This window comes from Lepidochelys olivacea (assembly GCF_965140295.1).
Source record: "Lepidochelys olivacea isolate rLepOli2 genome assembly, chromosome: 3".
NCBI lineage: Eukaryota > Metazoa > Chordata > Testudines > Cheloniidae > Lepidochelys > Lepidochelys olivacea.
The window spans coordinates 135,387,192-135,399,660 of record NC_140413.1 but is presented as its reverse complement, the minus strand read 5'-3'; the positions used below and the strand labels follow the sequence as shown (position 1 = coordinate 135,399,660).

Here is a 12,469-nt window from a genome sequence, read left to right as displayed (position 1 = left end):
ATTCAACCATCTAATTGATTAAGTCTCTCGATGACCTTTTTGAAGTGGGTATAGTAAGTATTTACATATCCTCTTTTACAGAGGAGGAAACTGAGTCACATACAGGCTAAGTGACTTGCCCAACGGCACACATGCAGTCAAATGGCAGAGCTGGAACTAGAACCCAGATTTATTGATCTCTAAAGCAAAAATTGTTACCATGGGAAAAGGCAGTTACTAAAATACCTTGTAAATACAGATGCTTGGTAAGTGCTGCTATCCAGGTTTCAAAGCCTAGGGTGATGGGGAATCCTGCCATTGACATTAAAAAAGTCTTAGTAATGGTCCACTTGTCATATTAAAATGACAAATAATTAGAAGTAAGCAGAGTGGAGGTACTGAGCACAAAGATCACACCAGGATGAGTACTGATTTGGTCCATTGTTCAACGATAAAACTAATTAGAAGCAACAGACGATGGAGGATATGAGACTTTTGAAATGTGTGGCTGTGACTGAATATCAAGCATGCTATGAGCATAAAAGACGTATTGATGGAGGATGTTAAAGAGCTGGAGGAAGTTGTAAGAAATCAAGCTGGACTGTTTTGGATCTGTCAGTAAGAGGACACAGTCTGGAGAAAATGATAATACAAGGAAATGAGTTGGGAAAAGGTCAAAGGAGAGGCTCAGGTAACTGGAAACCAAAGAGTGGGATCTGAAGCATACAGCAGCAGAGAGTTAGCAAACAGTTCTGAACATTGAGGATCTGTCTGCATTTGTAGATAAGTTTAAAACAAGATGAGGTGTTTCTGTGCTTGAATAGCTACGTTTATGTGCAGTGTGTCAAAATTTTTGTTTTAGAAGATGAGGAATTGATTTAAAGCTATATCATGTATTGCTTTAAACAAAATCATTTGCTTTGGTTTAACATTCATGAAACTAATGTTAATGTATTCAGTGTGTAGTCTCTCGACCAGAACAGGATTACCTAAAAAAACTATAGAACTTTAAATTACTACTTTAACTTTTATTTTTATATTGCATTCCCTCTGTCCCTTCCTAACCATCTTAGAGACTTTCAACAGAAAATAATAGTAATATATGAGATATACTGTATGGATAATATGTAGCATTCAGCAAATCAGTTTAAAGGTGGACTGAACTGCTTTTTAAAAACTAAGTTACACATATAGCCTCTTAGTGATGTAGGATCTTAGGTTTTTTTAAAGTGTCATACGGTTTAAATAAAAAGGGAAAAAAGACAATAATTTCCTCCTTTACTTGTATACCAAGAACTGAGGCCAGGGTTCTCTGATTCTCCTGTTACAACTCATGACACCTGTACCAAGGGAAGAAAGGAAATTCCCTGCTTCCCTCTAAGTTTTGGTGATGTCAGTGATTGTTGCAGGATCAACAGAGATCACTAATCTCAAGTCTTGGCAGATAACTAAAAGAGGCATTGATTTTCAAATTTCTTATAATATATTCTGTTTGTAACATTGGTTTTTATAGTTAATTTTTAAAAATCATTACAGTTCACCTTTTAAATAAAATTTTAAAATTTAAATAAAAAGGAAAAAATCTTTCATTATAGACTTCTGTTAAAGTTTAATCTCACTCGTGATGTAGAGAAATAAGTTATTTGACTTAAAGCACATTGTCTGGTTCTGTTTCATAGATGCATCACTTTACCTAGAACTGATTTTACTGCAGTGAAGTCTAAGTAAAAACATTATGCTATATTATAAAACTATCATTTATGTAAAATTGACTGTTTTTTAATTAAAATTGTGATACTTCCATTTGATTCCACTCTCTAAAGTCTGTGTGTGTGTGTGTGTGTGTGTGTGTATATATGTATATATATATATATATGTGTGTGTGTGTATTTTTTTTTCCTGTTAATAGTGAATTGTGGTGTGCTTTCTTAACAGAGTTTTGAAGGTACTATTGTGTGGGAAAGCCAGGACCTTCAAGGCCTTGTTTCTAGGAATCTTCACAAAGTGAAGGTTAATGATGGAGGAGGAGTTCTCAGAGTCTCTACGGTGCGTCATCTCTTCATACTACTTATGTTCCAATCATAAATTATTTTTTGGTAAAACTTTAACTTAAGATCTTTTTCTGTCCCATTTCCCTGTGCTCCCTAGGTTTCCTTTGTAATTGTCCAGTCATTTCAGGTCACATCAGTCTGGCTTCCTCTATTGGTTTAATTTTCTACTTACACCCACCTTGGGATCCAGCCCTTTGGTGAACCAAGAAAATGGTGCCACTGACTGTATTAAAGACCTGTTTTCCACTCTGCGTGGATATAAAGTTCACCCCTCCCCTTTGTGGACTTCAAAGATAATGGGTCAGATTCACTGCAGCTGAATCTGCATGAAAGACTGTTCTTGAACCCATTTTTGCCAGCAGTGAATTCTGCCCAGTTACTGCAACCCTAAGGCGATGAATTCTCTTTCCTTGTCACCACTTTCTGCTGATTCACAAACAGCATGCTGAGCCCTTGTATTTTAGCCATTTAAAGTTTAACCCTTTCCTCTTAATTTCAAGTCTAGCTTTCCAATGTGATATGAGGATGGAATAGAACACAGAAATTAATGCTACAATTTCGAAAGCTGCCTTTGTTTTGGATGCCTCATTGCTATTAATTTGAATGACAATAGAGCACCTGAATCCCTTAGGCATGTTTAAAAAATCTCATCCTAAAATTATAACCATCTAAAAACATGTACTGTACATAGTTTTATTCTTAGTTGTTATATCAAGCTTTGTATTTAGAGAGAGAATTAGCTCAACTTTCGCTACTGACATATTTCTCTTTTTGTAATGTTTTTAATCAATCTCTAACAGACAGGGGAAGGTTCATGGCCACATGAATTCACAGAAGGTGTGGAAGGAATAGCAGGAGGCTTTATTTACACTATTCAAGGTAAGTCTGCAAAAAATGTAGTAGAGAATCTCTCTATCCTCGTACAATAGAACATTTAAATGACAGCTCTGAAATGAATGATCAAACTGTGTCCAATATTAATTTGATTGACTAAGAAGTTCTACATTTAGTTTATTCCTCTCTCATATAAGTCCGGTACTAAGTAAAATTTTGGTGACATGCTGACATCTTTGGTTGCTCCTTATCACCTAGCTAAGCCAATTTTTATCTCTTTGCTGTCTTTTTATTAACACAGTAACCTTTTCCCCTTCTGTCCAAAACGATTTCCCTGTCCCCGTCCTTAATTCTTGTTCAAAAGACCAAGTTAAAGAAAAAAGTTCTACATTGGTTGTCTTTAAGAAGTCAACTTGTGCTAACAGTTACCACTTTTCCCCTATATTTAGAATAGACAATAACTGCAGTTTATCTTGCAACACTATGGAGCAACTGTTGGCTAATGGTGACATTAAAGCTAAAGTGGGCTTGCTTTTCCCAGCAATGCTGTTGCCCTTTGCACCCATTTCAGCAGGTTGTGTGTGAGCCTCTGGGAGCCCTTTCAAACTCTGCATGGTCTTTGGGCCACCTAGTACTGAAGCATCTAAACTGGCACCACAGAGCAGCTGCTGTAATGCAAAAACTGAGGTGGCTCTGTATTAACACTTTTCAAAAGTGAGGCTGGCTTGTCTGCCCTGACATAAGGAAAACCAGAAATTTATTTTCCATAAGTAAAATAACTAACTTAGTTTTAAAATGTGGTTTGGGGGCACACAAACCAGCTTCAGCCTATAAAAACTTTTCAGTGAGTTAAAGCTTTACTACAAGAGGAAAATAAGGGAATAATGGATCCAGTTCTGGGCTTTCCTCTGAGCTAGTAAGTGCCTGTCTCCACTACAGATCTTTGCTGTGTGTAATCAGATTGTAACATGGTTGACTCCACACAACAATTAATACCATGTCGGACGCCAAACCACATTCAAGTACCATTTCTGTGCTGAGTAGATAGGACTGGCAGATATGATTGAGCAGTCTAATCTCCCATACATCTGTGCAGGAGGATCTTAAAGTGCATTGAAACCATTTATAAAACCCGTTGCCGCCTCCTCCCCCCTATTCTTAAAAGTTCAGGTAGTACAGAATACCTGCCCTGATTTTTCCTGAATATGCTTATGCAAAACTGTTTATTCACTGTGGTAGATGTGGACAGGCCAGCACGACTGTACCATGAAAATCGGTTGTGTTGAGCCTTGTCAGAGCAGTATGTGAGAACCTGGTTTTCAGCCTCTGTCTATGCTACAGGTAAATGTGCTTAGGATAAACTGATATTGAGTTGGGTAGCCCTCCTATTCATCCTGTAAAAAGTAGAGAGTAGAATGCCGGATAATTTGTATAAAACATTCTTAAGACTTTTTTGAATTCTTTCATTAGAGCAAAGAAGCATTCTGTTCCTTTTTCATTAGGGTATATGTAGGGCCCTACCAAATTCACGGCCATGAAAAACGCAACACAGACCGTGAAATCTGGTCATTTTGTGTGCTTTTACCCTACACTATACAGATTTCATTGGGGAAACCAGAGTTTCTCAAATTGGGGGTCCTGACCCAAAAGGGAGTTGCAGGGGGGGTCAAAAGCTTATTTTGTGGGGGGAAGGTGTCACGGTATTGAAACCCTTCTGCGCTGCCTTCAGAGCTGGATGGATGGAGAGCAGTGGCTGTTGGCTGGGCGCCCAGCTCTGAAGGCAGTGCCCCTCCAGCAGCAGCAGAGAGGTAAGGGTGGCAATCCCATACCATGCCATCCTTCCTTCTTTGCTGCTGCTGGCAGCGGCTCTGTCCTCAGAGCTGGGCGCCTGGCCAGCAGCTGCTGCTCTCCAGCTGCCCAGCTCTGAAGGCAGCGTTGCCGCCAGCAGCAGTGCAGAACTAAGGATAGCAGTACTGCAACCCTCCCACCCCCCAACAATAACCTCGCGTCCTCCGCATACCTCCTCTTGGGGTCAGGACCTCTGACAATTACAACACCGTGAAATTGCAGATTTAAACAGCTGAAATCATTAAATTTATTATTTTTTAAAATCCTCTGACCAAGAAATTGACCAAAATGGACTGTGAATTTGGTATATGTATGACTCCTTCCCCTTCCCTCCCCCAAAAAAGTATTGTCTGCAACTTTTACTTTTTATCATTGTAAATCATTTTACATTGTAAACTTGTAAAATTAGTGCCTTCATTTTTTAAAAAAAATTGCAAAATTTCCTAAATCCAGATTTTGGCTGGATGCTTACTCATAAAATAAATATGTAAATATGCTACTTCTAGTACAAGAAAAATATACACAGCTGTATGTAGTGTACTGCACATGGATGTTAACAGATGTGTAATTTTGGCTATGTATAATTTCTCCTTCCTCCCCTTTAGAAGGTGATTGTCTTTTACAAAGCCTTCATACTCGCCCTGAAAGGTTTGTAAACCACTTAAAAAACCTTGAAGAGGAGGATGCATTATTGAAGGAAGAAAGCGGAGCCTATGATGATATTGTTTTTGTAGATGTTGTTGACACCTACAGAAATGTTCCAGCCAAATTACTGAACTTCTACCGATGGTAGGTTGGAAAAAAATATTTTTTAATCAAGGATTTCCCTGGTTACTTCTGGTGCCAGATAGTCCCTGATATGCTGTATTCTGACAAATTACACACTATAACTGGAAATTATTTACTCTTTTCATTGTTTGTTTTTGTTTTGTTTAGTTTTCACACTAGAAAGGCCAAAATTGTATTACTCCATCTGGTGATTAAAAGTGAGAGCTCGGTTTTTAGGATTGATCTTTACTGACTGAACTCCTTCCCTTCCGCACCCCAAATATCTGTAAAAACAGATATCTGCTCCACAAATTCACATATGCAAGTTAGGGTTAAATCATGCCCACAGCCTTACCTGGGATGTTTGCTAACAACATGAAATCACAAACCAATCTGAAGACCAGCAGGTTAAATTTTAAATGCTGGCTGTCAGCCTGATTTACAAACAGAAGGCCTAATCAAAAGCCCATGGAAGTCAACAGAAAGACTGGCGTTGACCTCAGTGGGCTTTGTATCATGACCAAAGGGTTCAACTCTGTCAGGTCCTGAGCACCCTCAATTTCCATTGCAAGGTAGATTTCAGCTTGAAGTGCTCAGTGCCTCATGGGACCAAGCACCCAACATGGAGAGGCTCAGCACTCAGACCAGAAAGGCCTTCCAAATAGCTTTGAGCACCCTTTGTCATCACAACAGTCGCACAAGAGCTGCCTGCTACTGCCAGAGCCCTCTGTCGTGTGTGAAAATAGGGTCTAAACATTAATGCCTGAAGCATCAATCTAAAACATGAATTGAAAAAGCAATTGATAATACCTGCAAACTCCTTGGAGTAAAATGTATTTTAAAGGTTTCGGTTTCTTGGAGATGTTAGCCATAAAAGCTGAAAAAACACAGCCTTTCATTCTAAAAATTAGATTTTTTTTTTTATTTTAAATTCTGTTTAGTTTCAGTACATTTGCACAACATAAATGTATTGGAAGATATAAACGTGAGTAATTATCAAAAACAAATACCAGAACATTTTGAACATTGCATAGTTCCAGTTCTAAGCTCAGTTTACAATATATGTGGGTATTTATTATTATTTATTTATTTATTTATTTGTAAACAGCAATCCCCTCCCCAAAACTCACATTTGATCCCCAAAGGTATGTGCTTAACTTTACACACACAAATGAATAATCCCATTGCAGGATCAAGACCTCAGTGAGTAATACAATCAGAACTGAGTCATCGGAACTTTAAAAATAGCATTGATAATTAACTGGAGAACATTTAACTGAAAGCTCAAGCATATTTTATAGCACCTCTTGCATAAAAATAGTCTAAGGAGATCTATTTAGATATGTGCAGCAAATCTCCTACAACTATGCATATATATTCCCAAATATATGCTTACACATCAGTAAAGACAATGGGCTTGGTTTTCTGTTCACACTCTCTTGTAAATAAGGAGTAACAATTGAAGCCACTGGAATTACTAATGTTGAACTTGGGCTGATTCTTCCGTTGTTAAATAATAACTTTAAATGCTACCTGTGGTGTTTGGTTTTTTTAAAGCCACCAAAGGAAGGTGCCGAATAGTGTAGAATACACAAATGAGAAACAGAAGAACACTTCTGATTGCTAAAAGGGGAAATAAAGTTGAAGTCATCTAACTCTCTGTGGTGACTGGTTGCCCATTAGCAGAAAATTGTTTCTTTTTCAGTAATAAAGGATTTAAGGAAAACAGTTTGCTACTTAGGGGAAGTGAATATATAGGAATGTCCTTCAAAACATAGCCTGTCTTTCTGGATAAACCAAGGAATAATCTCACTCTAATTCTTTTGAGTTTCTCCTTACAGTCAGCTTCTCTATCCGTAAAATAATGTATGTACCTCACAGGGATGTTGAGGATTACTCATTTAATATTTGGAGAGTGCTTTACAGAGGGTAAGCACCAAATTATTACTACAAATCATTACTACAAATCAATTATTACTACAAATCATTCCTTGTAAACTTTCCTAGTTGCACTGCCCTTGAACCAGCTGTTCTCATACAGAAGGCTAGCTGGACTACGAGCCCTTTATACAAGCCCTGGCATTAATAGCTGTGATGTAGTTCTCAGCAGGAGTTCCTATCCTTTTGAGGTCAGTGCTGTTTTAGATAGATTCATTGTAAGTTAAACTCATCAGCTGTACTGGATAGCAAAAATCCTACCTCAGGTTCCTTTCATACTTTGTACAAACCCATGAAAATAATACAACAGCTATGTGTTTCTTCTTTAGAACTAGTACACAGTCCTCGCTATCAGTCTATAGGAAAAACATTTGAAAGGAAGAGGACAAATGGCTTACCTTTCCAATGGGGCCTTTCACTGTTTATGTTGCATCCAGGTTACGTTGTGGAGTTGTAATGCAGTTTAAAATTATTTCCCAGTAAATCATCACCATTTTTCTTTTGGCAACAGGACAGTAGAATCAGCTAACTTTGATTTGTTGCTGAAGACAGATGACGACTGTTACATAAATTTGGAAGCTGTGTTCAACAGGATAATGCACGAAAAACTTAACAGGCCAAATATCTGGTGGGGCAAGTGAGTCTCAAACTCTTCTGCTTACTGCGTTTTTCATGGATCTTTTAATTTCTCCATATGTCTATGGAATGTTTTACTGCTGTAAAAATCAGTTCAGCAGTTGCCTTATGGAGCCACCTCCCCCCCTTGTGCCCACTTCAAGTCACTAGTAAAGTTCCATAACTTCAGTCAGAGCAGGTCTGGATCCTGAGTTGCAGAAGCCAGCTAATAATTGTTCTAGAATGTGCCCTTACAATAGCTGATACTGGGCTATTTCCCCTCTGATACTGGGCTATAACATGCGTCAGGTGGCACATAACATTTCTCTGTAGCATATAGGAAGTGGTAGGTAATACATATTTCTGTGTAGAAATAAGATGAAGTTAAAAACTGCAAGCATGTACCAACATACCATTGTTTTGAATTTTACCTTTTTTTTTTCAGGGCAGTATGACTTTTTCTGGTTGAAAATGGGTTGTGTATTTTCAGAATACAGGGTTGTGTATGAGGGGACAAAATTGGCTTTATAGTCTGGCACCATGTATTCTGCAGCTTATAAATGACAAAAGTCAATATTACCTATTTTACTACTGATCGTGTTACCAAAACATCCAGCTAATGTGCTTATCCCAAACTACCTACTACATCATTCTAGTTGCCAAGAAATCCCAACTGTCCTCTATCCACCAGCTAAAATGCCAGCTTTGCCCCACTGACAGCTGTACAAGGCAGCTATGGATTGTCAATATAAAATAGTCTGTGACACACTGAAAATTGAATTTACTATTGAAAAAAAATACAAATTTTAACAGTGAAGTTAATTAATCAATCCTGGGAATTGTTTACCAACAATATGGTGAATTCCACATCACTTAGACATCCAATCTTGATTTAAGATTTTGTTCTAATATACTGTAGCTCAACCAGGAGTTACAGGCATGATGCAGCAATTACTGGGTAAAATTCTATGTTTGGTGGTGGTCAGGAAGTCAGACTAGATTATCACACACTCTCATATTTTAATGGAAATGGGTTAAAAACACCAGAATGTTCCAAGCTGCAACTCTTGTGAACCAGGGGTCTAGGCTCGGAATTTACATTCATCTTGCAGTGGCCTTGCTTATAATGGAAACTCTGTTGTCACCCCATTAAGAACTGCAGACACACAGGACCACATTAATCTGTGGCATAATTTCCTTGGCTTCAGTGGTGGTGTCCAGAGATATCAGTGGTAGGTTTGGTCAAATGAGTTTTAAGGGTGGTTGCCCTGTGAAACTGATTCTGGTCTCTTCAAGTTGTAAAAGAAGAGTAACTCCTTGAAGTCAAGGGGGTAAAAATGGATGAAAGTTCAGAATTTGGCCCTTAGTTATGAATTAAGATTAAAGAAAAACAGGAGGCTTCAGAGATTTTTAATGATGATGATTAGCAAGCCTACCCCGGAAGGTTTATCTAACCTTCAAACTAAAAGAGTCTGTATCAGCTGCATAGGGTAGGTCCCATCCTTACTGTCGTGTCCTGGTAACTGACAGGCTTGAAACCTCACCCAGACTTTTTTACAAAATATCATATTGTATGAACTCATTAAGATTCTCGCTGCTGTCTACTCCCAACTCAAATGGACTGTTGAGAGCTTTCAGCTTCTCCCAGTTACACCTATATTGAGGCCAGTAATTTGTGTATGACTAAAACATCTTCCAAAAAGGCATCCAATCTTGGATCTGACGATTTCAAGAGATGGAGCCACCACTTCCCTTTAACTCTTGCTCCTTTTAGCCATGATTTTCCTGTGATGATACCTAAAAACTGCCAAGACCAAATTGTAGTCGGGCACACTGCTCAATAGACTGACCAATGTGAATTGAGTGAGCTTAACAGAGTCCTTTGAAACTGAGGAAAGTATGCCATTCAGGAAGCAGTCTTGACACAGGAAAAATATTAAGAATCTTAAATTCAGATTAAACTCCACTACTTGTCTCTGTTTACACAGGTTACCAAGTATCTCCTCTCCAGAAGTACACAGTCCATGCCATCTGGTGTTTAACAGGAGACGCTGTTAACACCTTCAATTACAATAATGTGGCTTTAGTGGGACATAGAAATGTTAAACTCAATTTTAGGCTAATCTCTTGGCAGCGCTTTTGTAAACTTTCTCACCAGTGATGCTGATATCTTGGGGATGTTATCATGTTGCAGAAGCCCTACTGGACTGGAAGGGTGGGGCTGATTAAAGGTTATGGCTAAGCTGCAGTCGGAAGCATGATTTTTAGCATGGGCTGCTATACCCATTCTAGCATGGCTAAAAATAGCAGTGAAGAGACAGTGGTGTGGGCTCTCCAAGCATGCTAGTATCTTACTTGTGGTGCTAGCCCGCACTGCTGCATCTTTAGTGCTGTTTTTAGCCATGCTAGTTAGGTTAAAGCTTTGCCAGCCTGTGTTGCAATCACACTTCCGATTGCAGCATGGCCATACCCTTGATACTTCCGGTGCTTGGCACTACTTGACAGAGCCAAAATGTCTTATGAAGTTTCTTGAGTAGCTGAGACATTTCATTTCATTATATAAGCAACCAAGTATCCGAGTGAGTTATCAAGTGTTCTTCAAGCATTGTGTAGGAAAATAACGGAATATGCTAACATTCGGTAAAGACAAAGGCAAGATTGTAATAACCTAAAATTTCAGTAATAAATTAGAATAATTGTGTTAATCCCTATAGAGGCCTATACCCTACATTTGGTACATGGCATTCAGATTTTCTCATGGTAGAATCCATTGTCTCTGATGGATATACAGCAAACAACCATAAATAATTAAGGTGTCAGAGTAGCAGCTGTGTTAGTCTGTATCCATAAAAAGAACAGGAGTACTTGTGGCACCTTGGAGACTAACCAATTTATTAGAGCATAAGCTTTCGTGAGCTACAGCATCCGATGAAGTGAGCTGTAGCTCATGAACGCTTATGATCAAATAAATTGGTTAGTCTCTAAGGTGCCACAAGTCCTCCTTTTCTTTTTATAAATAATTAAATTGTAGTCCTGAATGCATGATGTTTGCCTTCTATCTTTAATTGCCAGGGCTTGATGCCATCTAAATATACTTAAGGCTTTGCTTAGCAAAATTTATGAAGAATCACTGCTTGTTGGTAACAAGCCTAAGCAGAAAAGGTCTCAACCACTTGCAGCTGAGTACTTTTGGGTGAATGTCAGTGCTTGTTAAACAGAGATGGCTAACAGTGACTAGAGCCGGCCATTGTGTGGGCATATAACGTGATAGTTTCATGTTCACCTCTGCCCATCCATGTCAGTCTTCATCTTCATCTTCTGTTGTTCAGTACTAGGCACCTACCCCACTGCAACTGACATGCCAGTGTGTAATGGCTCTCTGGGCCATAAAAACTCACTCAGCTTTTGATTGACCTAAGCCATGTTAGAACCTGTTTCTAAATAGTAAAAGCCTGGCACACTGACACAATTATGGCAGCTGGCTGTGATTACATCTAGGACCTGTTCATAAAAATATTTAGTTCTTATATAGCACTTTTCAACTGTGCTTCTCAAAACATTGTTTGAAGGTCGGTAAATACCATTATTCCTATGTATAGGGAATTGTGGTATTTTAAGACTGAGCAGGGAAGAAAAGACACTGGAGCCATATTCAGCCCTTGAGGGGTTGTATTTTAAAGGACAGACCTGTGAGAAGAAATGGTCCCAGGGTGGAAGTTCATGGTTTGAAAAAACGCAGGCAGCTGACTGTCTAGGGCTTGGGACCAGAGCCTAGAAGTGTGATTCAGTCCAGGTTTCCCTCTCAACTGGGCCCAGGGGGATGGTGGGGTTAGTAGGCCTTCACCCTAAGGTATGCTGGGAGGGGGGAACAGGAACAGTCTCCCTCACAATAGGAGAGAGTATGAAGGGAGTTTGGAGCCTCTTACGGTATGTCGCACAGCAGCTTGCAGTAAGCCTCCCAGCCTGGATAGATGGGCTCATGCTCACTCTGCTCACCAAATGTAGCTGTGGGGGTGTTGTGGCTTGGGTGGCTAGCCTGCCTCCACCAGAGCTGCACCATCCACACAGTCTAGCCCTTAGGGTATGTCTGTGCAGCAATTCAACACCTGCAGCTGGCCTGGACTTGCGGGCTGTAAGATTGCAGTGTAGATGTTCGGGCTTGGGTTAGAGCCTAAGCTCTGGGACCCCACCCTGAGGGAGGGTCCTTGAGCCTGAACATCTTCACTGCATCTTTTCAGCCCAAGGCCGAGTCAGCTGACACAGGCCAGTGTCAGCTGACAGTGCTGTGTAGACATACCCTTAGAGATCAGGAAAGCTCTCCTTTTTTCCCCCTTCCCCTTCAACTGATCTTCGCGGGAAGGGCTGAAGACAGAATCAGGAACAAGGAAGTGAACATGGGGAAGGGGTTATTTTACTATTTTTAAACTTAGACTTCA

The 12,469-nt window shown here is 39.4% G+C and overlaps 1 protein-coding gene across 2 annotated transcripts in view; it reads left to right on the top strand.

Moving 5' to 3' along the window:
• The window catches only part of B3GALNT2 (beta-1,3-N-acetylgalactosaminyltransferase 2), a 39,277-nt gene that overhangs the window by 23,261 nt on the left and 3,547 nt on the right, over positions 1–12,469 (top strand). For both annotated transcript variants that reach the window (XM_084622188.1, XM_084622187.1), the window contains exons 6-9: positions 1,915–2,025; positions 2,831–2,909; positions 5,318–5,501; positions 7,930–8,055. In XM_084622188.1, the coding sequence (XP_084478314.1) occupies positions 1,915–2,025; positions 2,831–2,909; positions 5,318–5,501; positions 7,930–8,055 (500 nt within the window). The remainder of the gene's footprint in view (positions 1–1,914; positions 2,026–2,830; positions 2,910–5,317; positions 5,502–7,929; positions 8,056–12,469) is intronic.